Source organism: Pantherophis guttatus, chromosome 5, assembly GCF_059756535.1.
Source record: "Pantherophis guttatus breed Tessera chromosome 5, ASM5975653v1, whole genome shotgun sequence".
Lineage (NCBI taxonomy): Eukaryota > Metazoa > Chordata > Lepidosauria > Squamata > Colubridae > Pantherophis > Pantherophis guttatus.
Window position 1 is genome coordinate 25434118 of NC_142067.1, and position 21070 is coordinate 25455187.

General features: G+C 38.7%; 1 protein-coding gene across 5 annotated transcripts; it reads left to right on the top strand.

Moving 5' to 3' along the window:
• Window positions 1–830: 830 nt before the first annotated feature.
• TEX26 (testis expressed 26) lies at window positions 831–18308 on the top strand. 5 transcript variants are annotated; one of them, XM_060686261.2, is made up of 7 exons: window positions 831–5062; window positions 8942–9026; window positions 11640–11802; window positions 14733–14889; window positions 15494–15667; window positions 16384–16545; window positions 18104–18308. In XM_060686261.2, the coding sequence occupies exons 1-7, from the start codon at window positions 4921–4923 to the stop codon at window positions 18208–18210; spliced, it is 990 nt and encodes a 329-aa protein (XP_060542244.1). In that variant the 5' UTR covers window positions 831–4920; the 3' UTR covers window positions 18211–18308. The 5 variants fall into 5 exon arrangements, with proteins under 5 accessions (XP_060542244.1, XP_060542245.1, XP_087750869.1 ...); XM_060686262.2 differs by having other exon boundaries at window positions 8945–9026; XM_087894743.1 differs by lacking the exon at window positions 831–5062 and adding an exon at window positions 8487–8572.
• Window positions 18309–21070: the final 2762 nt, after the last annotated feature.

Consider the following 21070-nt stretch of genomic DNA (forward strand, 5'->3'; position numbering starts at 1 on the left):
CTGGATATTTCTCTCCCATAATACACTTGTTGATAGAGGAGGAGAGTCTGATAGAGGTCAGATTAGAAAAAAAAAAACAGGGCTAGAACCATAGTAATGATAACAATAGTAGTAATAATGCCAGTAATAATGTTGTTTACATAACAAGGTATTCCATTTAGAAATTGTTTTGTCTCTCATGCAAATACCAACTATTCAGAAACCATTCTCACACCCTACATAGATATGTATATATTCTCCCACCCCTCCTTCCAGCAGAAACGACAAAAAAGAAGGAAAAACTAGGATGAAGATGACAGCAAAGAGTAACTGCATTGGAAAGCAAAGAAAATAGAAAACTGGACAGAAATGAGAATAACTGAAAAGGAAAGCAAAGCAAAGCAAATTAAAAGATGTTTTCAAAAGGACAAAATTCATCAAACACAAAAGTCCCTCACAAAAAGCAAGAACACTTAATATTCAAACCAACCTTCAAAATTCAAGCTTTGTAACACAAGTCTATTGCCACTTGCACCTCAGTTCTTCCTTTGTTTTGAATATCATCTACTGTCCCCAACAATTCGCCAAATTCACAGGAGGAATTAACATTCCTATTGGCGAAGCTAGCCATGGAATCCCTTGATATTTTTAACAAATGCATTATAAAATGCAAGGGTGCCATGCAGATAGTTGTGCCGTATTCCTGTTCACTGTTTCAGCCCAGTGACATTGTTTCAATGGTACTCCATGTTGGTGTGCTTTGTTTTTTTCTTCTAAACATAAGCATGTTCGGTTATTAAGTATGCTGTCTTTCTTTGGTTTTTCTATGTAATTTTTTAAAATCCTTTTTTAATTTCAGCTAGTTTTGAGGTTTCTTTAAACATAGTTAACCTTTTATTTCTCAGTGCCCTTATTGGGGCTAATAAAAATTTCTAAATTTATTATTAGGAAGAGTTCTGATTAATACATCTTTCCCCCATGCCACATTATATCAATTTTCCATTGTGGATTTCTAGCAACTCATGCTCCTCTATTTAAAAGTGCTCCGACTAAGAAAAGTCTAAGACTGGGCAACCAGCCAACATCTGGTAATTCCCAGAAGTAAAATCTTGAAAGAGTGAACTCGTATAGTAAATCTGAAAACAATTTGGCAGGATAAAAGGTTTGTATGAATGTTAATAGTTTTGAATTCAGCTCAACAGATCTTGCAACTAGACAGCTATGCTGCATGACCTTTCTAGCATATGAATAACTGAAAAAAGATTTTAATTATAACTTCATTTTCTAATAGAGCTTGTATTCTTAGTTTTTTTTAAATCAATTTTTAGTTAAAACCTAACTACAGCATATGCCATTTTAAGGGTTCCAGACAGAGATAGACACAAAGGACCTCCACTTAAGAGGCCTTGAAATAAAACAGAATTGTGACTGATAATTTTTGTTGTTGTTAGTTGTGAAGTTGTGTCCGACCCTATGGACAACGTTCCACCAAGCCTTCCTATCCTCTACCATCCTCTGGAGTCCATTTAAGATCACGCCTACTGCTTCAATGACTCCATCCAGCCACCTTATTCTCTGCCGTCCTTTTCTTCTTTTGCCCTCAATCTTTCCCAGCATTAGGCTCTTCTCCAGTGAGTCCTTCCTTCTCATTAGGTGGCCAAAGTATTTGAGTTTCATCTTCAGGCTTTCTAAAGAGCAGTCAGGGTTGATCTCTAGGATTGACCAGTTTGATCACCTTGCAGTCCAAGGGACTCGCAGGAGTCTTCTCCAGCACCACAGTTCAAAGGCCTCAATTCTTTGGCACTCAGCCTTTCTTATGGTCCAACTTTCACAGCCATACATTGCAACTGGGAAAACCATAGCCTTGACTATACACACTTTTGTTGGCAGGGTGATGTCTCTGCTTTTTAGTATGCTGTCTAGATTTGCCATATCATCACACTAGAGATAATCTGCAGCAGAGAATTTCTATGTGCTTCTTAGTAACTGTCACCTCTGTCAAAGTAGGCCGTGTGTGTGAACATCCTCACACAGCAGTATCCATACAAAAATATCTCAAAGCAGTTTACAAATAAGCAGGACAATAAAATCACAACTTTAAAAAAATCAACATATCCATGTAAAATAAAAGATGGGGATAAAAAAATATATCATCCAACACATAGGAGGCTTGAATGTAGGTTAATGTGGGTATCTACAAATGTCAAAATTCTAAGAAGAGAAGTCTGGAGATTCTCATTCATCCAGGTCATAGTTGTCTCGGTGCTTTTTCAGAAGGCAACTGGACACTTTTTTTTTCTTGCAGAAGAAATTTTGCTTCTCATCCAAGAAGCTTCATGGGTCATTCACCCCACCCCTACCATCCTGCCAGAACCAATGAAGCTTCTTGGATGAGACCAAAACATCTTCCTCAAAGAAAAAAATCCAGTTGCCTTTTGAACTTTGAGATTCAGGAACTTTCCAGACCCTTCAGGTGGCCTGCCTATGGCAACCACAAGGTGGCAGTCTAGATTGGATGCAGACAGGAAACAGAAAAAGGAACCTGCTCCATTATCCTCTGCATCTTACAGTGCAGGTCTCTCTCTAAAACCTAGAATGATTATGTAAATACTGGTGGCTGTCATAGCTAGAGAAGCTAGTGACTATACAGCCATTGTATAAAAAGGGCTGGAGCCTGCATTGCCTGCTCACTGAAAACTTTGCTTTGATATAGCAGAATCCTAAAAAAAAAAGCCTGCACAAATAAACAGTCCATTGTAAAGCTGATGATCATAGCTTTAAAGAGAGTTTACACATTTGGGGACTTGTTTTAAACGGCATTCACAATTAGGAGCTTGATGGGTTGATTAAGTCAAAGTCTTCCTCTCTTTGAGAGAGATGGATGGTTTAAAAATATGAAATATAAATAACTTATGTGTAGGACACCACAGGGGAAACCTTTATTTTTATTACTCCCTAATGCAATTCCACTACTAAATTTCATATATTATACTTGAAAGGGAATTTCAAATGATACATATAATGACTGAAAGTGCAGAATAAACATTTGTAGCCATATATTTCATCTAATGTGAAGATTTGAAAGTGTCTATTAAGCACCCCCACAAAGTGATCCATTTGTATCTTCTGATGCATCTAATGAAGTAAGGCGCAGCTCAGGAAAGCTTATACCTTTTAATAAAATTTGTTGATTTGAAAAAAAACTTATCAGATTCCTGATTTTTTTTTTTTGCACCACAAACCAATACCATCTCCTACATCTTTATCTTCAGTCTGTCATAAGTCAAAAGCACATATATTAAATTCATTGCCATAAAGGCTTGCACAAAGAGATGCCTTTGTAATTTCAAGCTAGTTCATTACTGTTTCCATACTTCCCCAAAACTTTTAATCAGAAACATCAGCGTTTGTAAATGAACTTTTCTATTACTGTGTTTGCATGCCAAGAAAATCTGCATTACCTATTTTTCCCCCTAACATGTAGTTATTAAAGAATAAGGACCTTACTTTTAAAAAGGTGACAAGCTTAGCTTGCTAACCATACTATTACTGTATTAGATTCAATGAAGGGCTAAACTCCTTATAATTATTGTTTTCTTAGAGAAGGAGGAATTTTGGCAGAGCCTTCCATGTGACCCACTGGCTTCTATTCTAAATTCCTTCACTTCACTCACCACCTAAAGGCTCAAATTCCAGAAAAGTCAGCATGTTCTTCTTTTAAAGTATCATTGAACAATTACAAAAGAAAGAAAAAAGAACCCAGTGGAATCTCAACATAACTAAGGCATTGCAAACTTAAAACATTCTCCATATAAAGTGCTTCCCTTTCCACTGTTAAATAATCCCCCTTTCCCAGACAACACTCCATTCTATTTTAAGGTGCCACAGGAGTCTTTGTACTTTTATCAGATTGCTCAGACTAGCAAGATTATGTTTGGCTACTTTTGCTGTGGGGTCTATATAAAGATAAGCTCCAAAGAGAGTTTATCTGATCATAAGAAAAGGACAATTGTTAAGTACTAGTCATCCTTTGTTGTGGTCCTTGGGAGTCAGGCCTCTGACTATACATTATACTATTTCTGAGTATAAGTGGCTGAAAATCTAGAAGCAGAGTTTTGTGCCACTTTCACTAGACGGACTGTGAAAGCTAGAGCATAACATTGAAATTGGAAAAACACCAGCACACATCTGAGCTGCAAAAAAATCCAAACTCACTAGAAGGAAAGAAATGCAGAAAGCTCCTTGAAGCCATGGAATGATTAACCTGATATTGCAGTTTATAAATAGCAGCCGTTCATTACAGATAAGGGGGGGAGACCCAACCACGTTTGAGAGGTGCCCCCTTTACTGCCCTCTGCCCCCCTAATTTTAAAGGAGACCCTTTGTCACTAATAGGTTGCCAATCCTTCAAGGATCCATGCATTAGTGTCTTATTACATTTCTTTCAGCATACACCCCATTCCTTTGTTTTTATTTTCTCTCATTCTCTCTGGAGTCAGTGTGGAATTAAGGGCAGGGAGCGCACACAACTGGGGAAGAAGGTGCCCCCATTCCCTTGGTCCTTGGATGGAATCCAGGAACCCAGTCGCCTTGGTTTAAATAACAGGCTGGCCTAAAATGCACAACCCAGTTTTGCTTTGCCTCAACCATCCCCATCGCGGTCAGTGCCCGGCGCCTTGGCCAAGCCGGCGGGAGAAAGGTGCAGCCTGCTCGCTCCCTGGGTCACAATCGCAAAACTGGTGCCTGGGCAACAAGCAGGTCTGGGCGCAGGCAGACAGGCGTTTATTGCGTCTCCCGCTTTGCCAGCGGCTTGGTGACAGGACAGGCTCCCCACCCCCCTACGCGCCCTCGTCTCCATTTCCAATTCTTCTCCGCTCCAGAGCTATCGCTTTGCGGTCGGAGAGCCAGGAAGAAGAGGCTGAGTTGGATTAGCCCACCCGCATGCAGTTGCCGGAGCGCGACAAGAGCGCTCTCCTTCCCCCGATTAATGGGGCCGCCCCAGCGCCTCCCGCGTCCCTCCCAGGCGCACCACCATGGAGACCCAGGTCTGCGCGCACGGCGCCGCCGCCGCCGCCGCCTGCTGGTGAGAATCCCACTCTTGGCCGGTTTGGAGGGAGGGAAGAAACAAACGGGGCCTGAGGAGATCCGAGCGCCGCTACCTGGTGCGTGTCTGCGCCTTGGAGAGCTGGAAGGCGCGCCCTTAAACTCTCGAGGCGAGGAAACATTGCGAATACGACGAAGGCTGGAGGCGAGGGTCGGAATGGAACGGACTGAAATGAGGCCAAGCCCCCCTCCCCAAACCCGCCCCCCACAGTTTTTGTTTACGTTCTGCCTTTTATAACAGAGTATTTGGGTTTTAAAACAACGACGACAAAACTAAATCCACAGTCTTCCAATATTCAGATATTTGGAGGCAGAAAGAGCCCTGTCCTATCTCTCGGGGCAGCATTTCTCCAACTTGGCAATTTCAAGATGGGAGGACCAACTCTCAGAATTCCCAAAATTCTGGAAGATGGACCACCCATCTTAAAATTGTCAAGTTAGAGAAACGGCTGTCCCAATGAAAGCAAAATGATGCTACTCAACTGCTTGTTTCACAATATGTGTCACAATAAGGCTGGGGTATTCGGGGTTGTTATGCTTCCATCAAGCTAATTGGGATTTCGTTCAATAAATCATGGTTAAAGCAAGGCCCAGAACAACGTGTTACACCTCTCAGTGTGGTTATACAGTAGTCCTCGATTTGCGGCCACAGTTGAGCCCAACATTTCTGTTGCTAAGCAAGACAGTTGTTAAGTGAATGCCACTTTTACATTTCTTGCCATAGTTGTTAACTAAATCATTGCAGTTGTTAAATTAGTGACGTGGTTGTAAAGTGAATCTGGCTTTCCCATTGACTTTGCTTGTCAGAAGGTAACAAAAGGGGATCACATGACCCCAGGACACTGCAACTCATAAATATGAACCAGTTGCCAAGCATCCGAATTTTGATCGCATGATGTTACAACGGTCCTTAATGTGAAAAATGATCATAAGTCATTTTTTTCAGTGCCATTGTAATTTTGAACAGTCACTAAACAAATGATTGTAAGTTGAGGACTACCTGTAGGGCAGGGGTGTCAAACTCGCAGCCCACGGGCCAGATGCATCACACACTGGCCAAGCCCACCCCCAGTTTAGCGAAGGAAAAAAAGTTGCGATGTCACGTGACGACGTGGCGTCACAAATTTGACACCCCTGCTGTACTGTAACAGGCAAGAACTAGTTCAATATTGCCCAGCTCACCAGTAAAGCTCACCAGGTGATTTTGGGGCTATTGTTCCTCAGAGATGCCTGATGGGGAATGCCTCTTTATGCTCTTTTGAAAGGAAAGATGGAACAGATTCTTCAGTGATTTAAAACAGATATTTTAGGTGTTATTCAAAACAGCAAGAAAAAGCTGCATATTGCTTTCCATGATTGAAGAAGAAACCCAGAAGTCTTTTAGCAGAAGATCCTTTTAAAAATAAAAAGCTCAGGAAATGGGCTTTTTGAGTTCAGTATAGTATGGGCTACTGTTGAGTACAGTACAGTGGTTGTATTTATTGCATTACATTTTGAAGGAGCAGCTATGTAGGGCTTCCTCTATTCCTCCTGTTGCAAATGACTATAAGTCTGGACAGCTCCTTCAGCAGTTGATCATTCATGCTTTTTTGTTCCTGAGTAAGCTAGATGCAGAATCCAAGTTTGTTTTTGTCTTATAACTCAGGCTTACTAAAACAGGAAAAGCGTTTTGCTCTGTTGCACTGACTAGATTCATACATTGAACTAAGTTAATAGTGTTTAACTTTTTCCAGACATTTGTGCTTCAGAAGCATGCTGAGTAGTGGGTGGGGCCAAGAAAAAAATAATTTCATTTAATTTTATTTAAAATTAAGAATTATAACAGTAATATGATTGCTTCTCTGTCAAAAATTTAATAATTTTCTCCTTGTGTCGCATGAACACTTACAATTTTATAAGAATTGTTAAGGGTCTTTGGGCACTATTTTCAAGGCTTTGAGGATTCCAATGTAAGCTCTATGAATTCAGATTGTGCACCTTTGTATAAAGTTACAATGTGGATTTGTTGAGTTGAACTTAAATTATTGGGGGAATTCACATAGGCACTGGGAGCGTCCAAATCTTGTTGATGGTTTAGAATATAATTATATTCTAACCAAGTGTGACTCCACAAACAATGGCATAGTGCAGTATTTGACCCAAAATATATTTTCTCGCAGTGGAGTTGAGGTAGTCAACTATGAGGCCTGCATTTTAACAAGAACCTCTGGGCCCGAGCAATGCTTACAATGGAGAAAAAGTGCAAAATCTGAATTTGCTTTGTGTTTGCCTTTGGCCCGAAGTGCCAGATGAGTGCAGGGGAAGAGAATAAGCCAAACGGAACAAAAAGAGCATATTCCGAATGGGGATCATAAGAGTGTTCTGAAATTGGAGCGGTTACTAGTTTAAGGGAGTTCGGTCACTGCAATTCCATTGCAAGATCCCAGGTTAGAGAAGGAAAACCTGGAGGTCTACCTGTTTTAGATTACTCTTACAAAAGCAACCATGATATATGTGACACTTTAAAGAAGAACACATTTATTGTGGCATTCTGTGAGGCATTTTCATAAGTTTTTCCTACACCCTGTGTTAAGGATGATGTTGTTGTATTACCAACCAGCAGAGTGTAGAGCACAGAGAAACGTTGCTGAGAGCAATGAATAAGAGATGTGTAAACTGGTTTATCAAAAGTTTACTTTATAGTGAAAAAACAATCTCATAGTCTTTAAACAAATCCAAGTCTTTGCCAGTTAAATCAGTCCAGTGATACAAAATCTTCTTACCACACAAACAGTAGTTGGTTAGAATAACAAACTCACTCTGGTTCACAAACCACGATGGTAGCAGATCCATCCAACCGATGATAGCACAATGGATAGCAACTCCACACACAATGGTAGCTTATCATCAACTGAATACGTTACAGTACCTTTCTTAAATACGTTCACAACTAATGATTATATAATTACAGCATGACTCAGCATTACAATGAATCAGCAGGAAAACTTTAAAGTCACACAATACATATTCATATTAAAGTCACAGAACACATATATTGCCTGGACAACTTGTTAGGCTCAAACCATATCCTAACACCCTGCCCCCTCCATTTCTGGGTACAGTTAGGAGATACAGCATGAAAATCAGCTGCGTGACTTTGGGCCAGTCATTCTCTCTCAGCCCATAATATCAAGCTCGGGCAACAAGCCAGTCAGTCAATTTCTGATGCAACCAATACTCAGTTGATCCTCCCCAAATTTGGACCTTGCATTTGTGAAAAAATGCTAGAAAGAAATATATATGAATGAACGAACGAATGAACGGAATGAATGAATGAATGAATGAATGAGTTTATATCACTTTGATGAAGAGAAGAAAGTTTCTGTGATACCGTTACTTTAAAACAAGTCAGGTGAGAAGCCTGAATGTTGTGTGGTAAAGGTTCTATAATTGCCAGTTGACTATGAGAAACAGAAATGCAGAAAAGAGATTTTCTTCAATTCGCTAAACTGTAAGTGTTTTCTTTTATATATATATATAGAGAGAGAGAGAGGTGATAGATAAGTTCTTACTGTTATAAGAAGTTGTTGAATTATTATTATTAGTGTGATAAAAGTAAATAGTACCTTTGGGTGGGAGAGAAATGAACTGGATGAAAATGATAATATGGAGACAGATAGTGTTATCTTTGTCTATCAGAGACCTGATCCAGATTCCCCACCCAATCTGCCATTTACTTTTATAAGTAATTCCAAATTATTGCCAAAACTCTTTCGAAAGATCTGTTGCCTAACCATCATTTTATTCATTCTTGGTTAGTAAGACAAGAAACCTTAGGGAGTATGTAAAATGTCTAGCACTTAACACATACTGTTTTTAGTAGGTAGACTAAAGTGGGATCCTTATGAATCGACAATGAAACATGATTTTGTCTTTAAATCTACAACAGACCCTGAAGCAGATTGGTAAGAATATACTAATTTACCGTAACCGATTTAAACTTTTTAATCATATTTGGTTTATTGACTTCTTTTGAAACATTCTCATGTTCTTTTATTAATCTGTTTCTTAAAACTTTTGTGTTTTGTTTTTCTGATGGCATACAATGTATTTATGGAAAAAGAGAGTAGCTTTAAGATTGGTTATGTTTTATATGTTCTGGAGATTATTTAGATTGAGAATAATTCTGGTTCCTTCTATTTTATCTATATTTTCCCACCAAACTAGTGTGTAATTGTAATTTCCCCCTATGTTAAGCTTTTAAAGTAGGTTAAATTAATATTTTCAGGATCCAACTGATACATCCCTCGTGTTTTTTTAAAGTGGGTTTAAGCCACCTCTCTGCTGAAGGAAAATATGCCACATAAGCTCCCCGTCTAGAATTGGTTCTGAGTAGTATCAGCTTGCCATGCTCATTTCTTGCCAAAGATTACCTTCTCACATCTGCTGTTTGTCATGATAGACATGGTTTATTTCAACCAAAAATCCACATAAAATGTAATCCCCCCTCCATCTGTAAATTCAGGGTATTTTTTTTTTCAAATCTGAAGCACATTTTCAGTCGGAATTATTTTTCTGGAATAGAAGCAGCTAGTTTAAGAATATAAATTACAGTATGGAGGGAATATCAAAAACTCATAATGCTCTTCTAGATCTTTATAACTAGGATATGATTGGAAATGAAGTCCTTACTCCTTAGTGGAACATATTTTGTTTAGGGTTGACAATTTTTTAGTCAGGGATGTTGATTCTATACTTCCTCTTGAGGCAGAAACATCCTCAGTTTATGAATTTTTCCATGATACATATTTCCAGAGTCTGGACCATCTTATTTTCATGTAATATGCCATTGCAAATAGCATTAGCTAGATTTTTAACATTCACCCCAAATACCTTTTGATTACCGTGAATTGGTATTAAATATCTATAGTATTTTCATATCATTTATTGCAAATATATACAGGTATAAGAAACATTGTAATAGGTCATACAAACTTTACAGTATATTCACAGATTTACCAATTTCCCAAATGGTCAAAAGTTCAAAATATGGCCTACCTGGATTTATTTCTTTTGGAAAAGAGAGATATTTATACATTATAAATAGAGCATAAATAAATCAAGTAGGATAACCACTCCTAAATTAGTTTTCTAGAAGATAATATATTCCACAAAAATATGCTTTTAGCCTTCAACTAATTCTCTGCCTGTTTGAAGATTCTGTTGCTATAATATATATCAGGTGTTATTGATAGGAAGCCAGAAAGACAGATAGAAGGCTATTTTATTGCCAACCTTTTGGCCTCATAGATAAGGTATCCTTGTATCCTAATGGCTATTCACACCCCAGAGAACGCTGTTTCAATAAATTATCTGCTACCAAGTGGAAACCAAAGAATAAATCTACTACTGTAGTGACCATTCTCCGCCTTTAAGAAATTCACAAGACAAAATCCATTGTTGTAATACTTTTTTCCTATTAAAACTCTGGGTCAACAAAATTACATTTTTTTTAATTTCAAGGCTGGCTAGAAAAAAATTAAAGTCATAGCTGTATTTATGTATAGATCACTAAACCAAGATGTTCTAATTTAGGGTTTGCTAAACAAGATCAGTTCAATACAATGCTGAGCTAGATGGAAACAGCCTGTATAGTGACTTAGCATTATATACAGTCCAACTATTATGTATCTTTTGATTGCAGATCTTATGATTTATACATGATATGGATCTGCTATAGAAGAGAATGAAAGAATGGTTCACCAGTACGCCTATCTTGCCAATCACTTGTTTTCCTAAAGAATGTAATAGAGACCTTTGAATAGGCCAGAAGTTCATTTAGCACTCTGTTCCACCCAATTCCACCCTTTATATTGTATAAATAGTTCCTTTTATCAGACTTGAATATTATTGCATTTAGTTTCATGGGTCTGTCCATATTCTAACAACCCCTCCTTTTTACAGCATATAATTTTATAGACTACAGTTTCCTTACTTGCCTTTACATCAAGTTAACAAGCCCCAGTTATTGCTATCCTTTCATAATCTGTATTCAATAATTCCCACAGAATTTGATTCCCAATTGATATCAGGGTAGTTGTCATGGTGTTATATTCCCTGGATCATGGTCATCTGGTTTGCCAATATTTCATCCTTTAGTCCAGTTGCCCATGGCCATATTGAGTGGGAAATCCCAACACACCAGAAAAGTTAAGTGGGGGAATGCTAATGAAGATAATAACAACCTAGATAAACTTATGGTATCAAGCAGTAGTGGGTTTCAAATCCTGGCACTATTGGTTCGCTATCGGTAGCATGCGCAGAGCGTTTTTGATGACGTCTGGGCGGATGAGTGGAGCCTTCCACCGCCACCACTACCGGTTTGCCCGAACCAGGAGCAACCCACCACTGGTATCAAGCCATTTTCTTATGGGCCTATTTATTTAATAAGAGCTCATATCATATATATAGATACACTTTATTGAAAAGAGAGGTTGAGTAGAATTAGAGATAGCTGCAGGTTCAGAGATAATAGGTACGTGATTGCATTGTCGTTGCCATTGTCTTGTTTCTTGCAGTGCCAGAGCCGGGACGGGACACGTCATTCCCTTTCAAGTAGATGAACCAACTGCAAAAAGCATCTACAGAGATGAATTCTGCTGGAAGCCATATTCCAAGGCAGAGCCTATAACGAATGGCTTTGTGACAGTAAAGGACAGGAACAATCCTCAACCTGGAGAAGTAGGGTTCAAGTTATTGTTATTTCAAGAACATGCCTTATACTTCATATTTTAATTTTTTATGATTTTGGATATATGATAACTTGGTTTTGAAATCATTGTTCAAAGTTGATATCATAGGAAAGGAAAGGCTTAGTTATAAGAAATACTTAATAGAGTTGTGAAAAGCATTTGAAATGTCAAATTATTCTTCTTTGAAGTGTTAAAAACAGCTGGATCTGCTTGCAGGCCAGGTTTATATGCTTCAAAGACTGTCTTGTTTTCTGCACTTAAATTTGCACCTGTAGACAACATTTCCACTGAACTGAAAAGTCCCAGTAGAGTGAAGTGGCTGTATACACACATCCATCCACTCCTAGAGATGTGAAAAACAGCGATGTGAGCCTTGCAAAGGATGCAGCTATTTTAATAGGGTGCTCCACTCTTGCTATTACGCTTTGCGTAGAATGTATTTTTATTGCTTTGCATTGCCTGAATTTTGTATCCAAATTTATATGTATTTATTTATCACTGAGTTTTATGGAGTCTAATGATATTTCCACCAAGTAGGAAGCCTTCAGTCCCGATTAGAATTACAACTCAGGGCAAAAAAATTAAAAACCTTTCTCCATTCAAACTTTACTGCTTTTTAACAAAAAATGATATCCTTAAGATTTATATTGACTGTTTCCCATTAAGTGTTTTGATTCTTGACAAATGTATCTTTTCTTTTATGTACTCCGAGAATGTATGCACCAAGACAAATTCCTTGTGTGTCCAATCACACTTGGCCAATAAAGAATTCTATTCTATTCTGTTCTATACACAGAGCCAGCTAAATGCTTAGCATCATTTATGGCAAGTCTGTTGACAACCATTCGTTCAGCAACCACTTGAAGTTTTGATGATACTGAATTAAGGGATTTATCACCACTCCCCTGAAGTGATGGCTATTGCAACATCCCCACAGTCACATGATTGCAATCTTTGATCCTTCCCATTTGCAACCTTCCCTACTGGTTTCCCTAGAAAATCAATGGGGAAGCTGACAGGAAAGGTCACTGGGTTAAGCATCCCTCCCGAGCCTTTCTTTACTTGTACCCACTGCATCCCCCTTCCTTTGCACACACCCCTGCCCTCTTTCCACGGCCTCCCTGTACTTGCATACACATAACGTATTTTTTGGAGTATAAGACACACCTTTCCCCCCCACCAAAAGAGGCTGAAAATTTGGGTGCGTCTATACTCCGAATGTAGCTTTTTCGAAGCTTTTTTTCAACCCTAATGAGGTGTTAACAAGGCGCTAGCGAGTGAAGCGATCTCCATGCTTTGCTCCGACTCTCAGCTGTTCTTTAGAAGCTTTTTTTCAGCCCTAACTAGGTGCTAGCCGAGTGAAGCAATCTCTCCCCCCCTAGGGGTGAAATGTAAAATCTGTTACTACCAGTTCTGTGGGCATGGCTTGGTGGTGGGGTAATGTGACTGGGTGGGCGTGGCCAACTTTTTTTTTTTTAACTTTTCAAAGCATTTTTTCTAATGCTTTGAAAAGCCTCTCTGCCGATCAGGAACTCAGCTGGGGTCGTCAGAGAGGCTCTTTTAAAAATGCCTCTCTGCCGATCAGGGAACTCAGCTGGGAACATCAGAGACTTTTCAAAGCATTTTTTTTACCACCTCTTTGGCCAAGAGGTTGCAGAAAAAAAATGTCTCCCTGTGATTGCACACACTCTGCATGCTCTTTCCATGTCCTCTCTGAGATCGCATGCATACTGTGCCCGCTTTTCTTGGCCACCCTGCAATTGCACACATGCACACATATAACCCACATCCTCTTTCCACATCCTCCCTGCAATTGCATGCACCCTGATCCCTCATTTCCTGGTGTTTCTGAGCTCACATCACACCAGACACCCTTTCCCTGACTCGTGTGTGTCCTGTTCTAGCCCTCCCCTCCCCACCTCTCCCCAGAGTCCTTCCTGAGCAATTCCTCCACTTTCCACTTAATGACCCACATGTCTTGGATTATGACATCAACTGGGACAGCCTGGATTGCCATTGCTGAGCGATGTAGTCACATGGCATCACACTTCACAGATACATTGCTTAGCAAGGGCAATTCCGGTTCCAATTGCTGGTGTAACCCAAGGACTGTCTATAATGCTGAATGTGTACCTAGGCAATCGTTCACCAATTATTTTACTGGAGTACAAAATTGTATTTGTGGCTTCATGGTATACAGGTATACATAGTATATGAAAATTTCCCCAAAGGAAATAGGGGCAGTTGTGGAGTTTAAGAAGGGCAGTAAAGAAACTAGGAAAGCTTTTTAGAAACAAGATTCTCTGCCTAAAAAAGATTTCAGTGGCCCGAAATTGCTATTCTTATACAATTGTGCTCAATTGATAATGATGATGTTATCCATTCAGTTGCTTCTGACTCCTGGGGTCAGGTCTCTTCACGACTTCCAATCATGCACTACTTCTTTGAGTTGCTCTATGCTCCTGCTGCAGGGGTGGGTTCTACTTACATTTATTACTGGTTTACAACGGGGCCGCGCGCGCTCACTTCGCTCGCATGCACATGCACTCTTCTGCGCATGCGCAAAAGCATTTTCATGACATCAGGGTCAGTGGGCGGGGCCTCCTGCCGGTTTTACTATCGGTTCTATAGAACCGGTGCGAACCGGGGGCAACCCACCACTGTCCTCCTGGTGTCAGCCTAGATGATGTCCAGCCACCATGTTCTTTGGCAGCTTTTTTTCCTTTTACTGATAAAAATTTAAAACAAGCAGTTCAGAGCTATGGAAGATATAAATAATATTTGTGATCAGAGGCATCTTTTACAAAGATAACAAAAAATTAAATTGCTTTAAAAAGATAATTGAAAGCACAATTGGATGGATTCTTTCTTTTAAAAAAGTTTTTGTTCTTTATCATTTTTTTCTTTCCATTTTTTTAGCGTTTCCTAATATGGCAACTGCCTCGAGAAGAAGCACCATTACCTACAGATAGCTTTTCACCATGGACAAAACCTTTTAGTAAACAAGATTTGGAGGAGGTACTAAAGAAGCAGTACAAAACAGTATACACGAGAGATTATTTAGGAATGCAACCAGGTGAACATTGTGGCTTTCCTTCCTTCTCTTGAAATATGTGATGAAGTGCCCATTAAAAGTTTTGACTCAAAGCTGAAAACATCCCCAGAAAATATTCTGATTAAGTCGGAGATTATAAAAAGTAACCACACACAGACCAGCCTTGGAGAACATAGAAAATAGAGGTCTTTGGATGAAGTCATGCATAGGGTATTTGGTAAGGTGCCTTCCTTCAGTTTGAGAATAGAACCACAATGGCGCAGTGGTTAGAATGCAGTACTGCAGGCTACTTCTGCTGTTTGCCGGCTGCCTGCAATTTGGCAGTTCAAATCTCAGCAGGCTCAAGGTTGACTCAGCCTTCCATCCTTCTGAAGTCGGTAAAATGAGAACTCAGATTGTTGGGGGCAATATGCTGACTCTGTAAACCGCTTAGAGAGGGCTGTAAAGCACTGGGAAGCAGTATATAAGTCTAAGTGCTATTGCTATTGAGCCCTGGTCAGATTAATAGGATTTACGCTCAAGTGTATTTAAAACTGCAATTGAAATAATTTTCTGTTATTTGCTTTTTACTTAATACCCCTTTCCCCATTCCTTTCACAATAATTCTATTATTAAATCTTTTCAGGTGCTCCAAGGGACGATGTTGCTGTCCCTCCAGATTGGAAATCATTACTCCCAAAGCCCCCAGATACTGAAGTCAGGCGCCATTATCAGCCACAAATCCGTGCACCGGAATTAATGGATTTCACTTGGAAGTATGGGTGTAATGCAAAACGTAAAATTCCGGTCAAAGGTGCTGGTAAGCAGTGTGTTTCTACAGCTCAACTACAGTTCCATAAATTAACTATGTAGGTGTGTTTTCTTCCATGGTTAGATTTTTCTTTCCAGCTTCCATTGATCACAAATGCAGTGGACAATGATCTTCACCAGAATGCACAAGGGTCAGATTTTTAGGCCAATGTTCACCCTATAACCTAGGATGTGAAATAGTTCTGCATTAAATTTCATGGACTCTGGATGAGCCATTTTGTTTCTTATTGTAATAAAAAGAAGAAAGAGAGAAATGAGGTTGTATACAGATTTGTCACCAAATTTCAGAAGAATAAGTGCTGGGGGGAGAGACATATGTGCTCCAGCTCTGAGCTAAAGAATGCTAGTCAACATCATGGTGCAAGTATTCCTACTCTCCTGGCAGAATATCACCAGTCCACCATGTTGCTCTTCATGCTTCCAGGCATCTTCTCCTTGGATTACTCCAAGAGTATCAATCTTAAGGGATATAAAGTAGCACTCTGCTCAGTTACTCAATGGACAAGTACAGTTTTAGATTCCCACAGATTCAAGGCCTATAATTGTAAGAGAACATAGAGTGTATGGGCAACAACATGCCACTTCTTATGAAGGAGGGGCATAAGATTTTGTGACATGGAAAAACAGAAAGATTTTAAAATGTGGACAATACTCAGTTTTGTTGAATTCTAGTTTGACATGATTGTTACTGCTTTGCCTTCACAGTGCCTTCAATGACAATTGCTCAGATCTGGAATCATGAACATAGCAAACATCTGTCCACGTATCAGAAGGATTTTGGAGATGATTACCTTGATATCCTATCAGTTCTGAATTCTGTAGATCCAGAAGAAATTAAAGAATATGTGGAAAGAGCTCCTAAGCCAGGTGGATGATTGTGGGGGGAGGGGGGATTTTGTACAGGACTTGATGTGTTGAATATGGTAAGACTTTGTAATTGTCCTTTCTATCTACATAGTATGTTTTTTAAATTGCTCCATTTCCAAAGTTTCTTTCAAGATCTGGATCTGTTGCCTACCTAAATAAACCTAAAACATACAAGGTAGGAGTCAACAGTCTTTTAATATGGCAGGCACCATGACCCAACAAATGAATATTAAGCATGTTGTAAAAGGTAATGTGTTTATATTAAAAGCTGTTCACCATTTTCATATAAAGTGATGTGAGACATCAGAATTAAGATTTTGAAAACTATTGATTTTAAATATATATTTGCGTTTGGGTTTCGCGGATGTCACATGGGTTGTTTGAGAATCTTCAGGCACAGAATTATTAACTCCTAGTATACTTGAGCAACAACTAATTATTCATATTAATGCATCTTGTAAGATCTTAGAATAAGGGACGCGGTGGCTCAGTGGCTAAGGCGTTTGTCGATTGAAAGGTTGGCAGTTCAATGGTTTGAATCCCTAGTACCGCGTAATGGGGTGAGCTCTCGTTACTTGTCCCAGCTTCTGCTAACCTAGCAGTTCGAAAGCATGTAAAAAATACAAGTAGAAAAATAGGGACCACCTTTGGTGGGAAGGTAACAGCACTCGGTGCACCTTTGGCGTTCAGTCATGCCGGCCACATGACCACGGAGATGTCTTTGAACAGCGCTGGCTCTTCAACTTTCAAGCGGAGATGAGCACCGCCCCCTAGAGTCGGGAACGACTAGCACATATATGCAAGGGGAACCTTTACCTTTTACCTTTTAAGATCTTAGAGATCTTTTGGGGAAATGAAAAACAATATTAGCATCTGGACCACTTGATACACATAAGTCAGTAGAATCATCTGACCTTAAAGGAGACCTTGATAGCCAACTGAACAGATAAAGAGAAGCAGAAGTGGAAAGCAGATTCTGTTTGGAAGTATGGATGTCTGCATGCCTGACAATCAGAAGCCCTTTGGTGAATATGAAAACAAAATGTATTAATATGAGAAGTATTACTGTATTATAGTTCTCCACTAGACCTCATTGAGACTCAAAGCTTTTAGATTATTACAGAAATTTGGGTAGCTAGTATGTGTCAGGGAAGGGCAGGGAATAATGGGCAATGTAGTGAATGTCAGAATACAATTTTATAATTTTAGCCCTTTCCTACTTCAGTTTAAATGAAAACTATCCAACTGAAATAATTTGCTTTTAATAGAAACCTCACATTGTGACAAATACCATGATTTGAGGAATAATTTGTATATATACCACAACAAGAAAAATATGTTACTCCCTTTCTAATCATTAATTCTTGTCAAAGCTTCCTCAGTAATTTGCATTAGAAAAAAGATTAATATGTATTAAATACAGAGAGTTATTTTAGTATGACATCTAGGCAAATCTTGTTGACAACCAATCCATACTCTGAATTAGAAATAATTAATGGCATATATTTTGTCTGCCTCTTCAGATGTAAGCGATAACCTTCTTTCCATTTTTCTCCAGAAAAAATAATCCTTCAGAATTTCCTTGATAGAGTCAGTGGAGACAGAATGTTACAAAGACCTTCCTCATCAAAGAAGTCAAAAGAAAATCCAATCAGATGCGTCTGATACTTTTCAGAAGGAAATTCATCAAAATGGAAGGGTGGCTGTTTCAAAATGCAATATCCTTATGATCTGTCTTAATAGTAAACCATTTGAAGACTACATTTACTTTTCTTATACTTGAGAGTTTCTTTAGAAATCTTAAAAGACTGCAGTGGCACTACTAGTTCCCTAGCACTGACAATATAATGTGAATTGAAGCAGTTTTCAGTTATTATTCCGTAAGATGTGGTATGCTTGATATATTACAGATCAAAACTCTTAATCCATTCCAGTTGCACTGGAGGTTGATTTTCATCCTGCTGTGAGATTACATTAATTACATTAATTAATTACATTATTAATTACATTAATTTCACACCTTTGTTTGACTTGTTGCAATTTTGAGAAATTTTTAAATAAAGATTTTATACACACATACACACATACACACACACACTTATTTTTGCTTAAATGTACTGACATAATGATCAGACATTTTAATTGGGACTCTAACCTTACAAATTTAATAAATGGATGAGTTTTAGTTGACAAATCGCTTCTTCTTTTTTTCTTTGCAACCTGATGCTTTTCAATTTTGTTAGGGTTGCACCCTAGAATACCCAGCCAAAATACTGATGCCAAAACAGTTGAAAAATCCCCAAAAGACAAAATTAAACAATTGCATTTGCATAGGTAAAATATATAGGCACAATTAAATAATTACATTTGCACAAGTAAAAGTAGGAAGTATCATCTTAAAAGAACCATCACAGAGTATGAAAAAACTGAATGCAATAAGCGTTTTTGTCATTGCAAAACTATTTTTATCTGGCATTAGGTATTTACATGAACATTTCTCTGGTTAAACATTAACTTTTGGTCAACTAAACATTCCATTTTAATTTATCAACTATACTTGCAAGATTTTCATTCTTCAATGAACTTCTTTATTTCTTTGAAGCCATATTTTTAGATATTGCTAGATAAAGAACTATTTTTACATATTAATTATGTTCATTGCTTTATAAATTAATCTGGCCAGAAACAAAAAACCCAAGACAACCTCATTAGAAAATATTTCTGTTGTATATGTTTATTTTATATTATTTTCAGTCAATTCAGTACTCGGCTACATTGAAAACCATAAATAAATCCAAGGCCATGGAACAAAGTTAGAGGGGGAAGTTAAGGCTTACAGTCACTTGCACACTTATTTGGAAATAAGCCTGCTATTAGAAATCTAAGACCCTTGACATTATGATAGAATATATAATATTCCTGCTGTGCTTCATAACAGCCTAATCAAAGCATATGCAAATTAGAATGTTTATGAAAACACTTCTTTTCAGATTCAGCTGAGTATGTGTATGAGGATAGGGAAGGATAAAAATAAAATGCTCTGTTCTAATCAGATAGAAGTGCAAGGAATTAAATACCAGGACAAAGCTAATACAGCTGCTTTGCTGCAATGCAAGAGGGACAATATCCAGTTGTTTTAATACATCTAGGAAAGCTGGTTTGGTGCAACATGCTCCCTTCAAATGTTTTACATAGCTCTAGAATTAGTGCAATCCTAGCATACTAGATGGATGTGGTGGCTCAGTGGATAAGATGCTGAGCTTGTCAATTGAAAGGTCGGCAGTTCAGCTGTTTGAATCCCTAGTGTCACGTAATGGGGTAAGCTCCCATTACTTGTCCCAATTTCTGCCAACCTAGCAGTTCGAAAGCACATAAAAAATGCAAGTAGAAAAATAGGGACCACCTTTGGTGGGAAGGTAACATCATTCTATGCACCTTTGGCATTTAATCATGCCAGCCACATGACCACGGAGACGTCTTCAGACAGCACTGGCTCTTCAGCTTTGAAATGGAGATGAGCACCACCCCCTAGAGTCAGGAATGACTAGCACATATATGCGAGGTGAACCTTTACCTTTACCTTAGTATACTATAACCTAGGCCTGCCAAAGTGGCGGCCCATTTGTGTCTGTTCTCTTCATCTCTGAAATATTCTGTCTAGAAGTCTTTTATGAATCATTTTGGAACTTCTCCACTTCTGATTGTTTAATCAGAAATACAGCAAACAATACTTCAGAAAACTGGGGAAGGCTTCAAAGCCACATTCTTATGTCTTGTGTAACCCAAAAGAGAAAAGGACATTCTGGAATCATTTAGAGCTATTTTCATATTTGTGTTCCAGTTAAAAGATTCTGAGCTCACCAGACGATTTTTGTACATGTGTTTTGTATAAATGACCGTCTGATTTGTAGCTTTTTTCTCACAAGTATTTTTCATAAAAATTATTTTCCCCCTTCATTGGAGGGAGAGATGTCCAAAAAGTCACGATGGAAGCCACAGATATTGACTGAAGTCCTGCCACTTTTTACATAGGTCACAATGCCTATAAAAGGACTGAGCTTTGATTGTACCCTTGTGGCCACTAAGGGCACAATGTTTTTGACCTCTCATGTGGACACACCTTTTTTCAACTCACTTTTTTGGTGACACTGTTTAAGTAATGCAAACCTGTCAGATCTAATCAGAAAGGCAGAAACAATTGGAGAGAGGTGGTCCCACGAGTATCCAGTCCTCAGATTGTGAAGGAGTTTATAAATGACCATCGGCACTTTTAATTGCACCCAGAAGCATACTGGTAATCTTTTCAGTTTGTGAACAAGCATCATTACATCAGGGTACCGAGACATGTCCATTGGTTCACTATTGCATTCTGGACCGCTTGTGCAGACCAAGTCTAAACCCCTGCCAACTTTAGCCAACACAGAGATGTGCAGCATGATGCAATAAACTGTTGCACATCTGGGTCCATTTGATCCAGACTGAATGCAACAGGAGATCTGCGGAAAGATGCCAAAAATGGTATGAA

Bases quoted from the DNA above. Each gene is read 5' to 3' on its own strand.
- TEX26 (XM_060686261.2), top strand. From the start codon at position 4,921: ATGCAGTTGCCGGAGCGCGACAAGAGCGCTCTCCTTCCCCCGATTAAT. The intron at 5,063-8,941 runs GTGAGAATCCCA...TACTGTTTTTAG, and splicing joins GCCGCCGCCGCCGCCTGCTG to TAGGTAGACTAAAGTGGGAT. The intron at 16,546-18,103 runs GTGGATGATTGT...ATTTTTCTCCAG, and splicing joins GGAAAGAGCTCCTAAGCCAG to AAAAAATAATCCTTCAGAAT.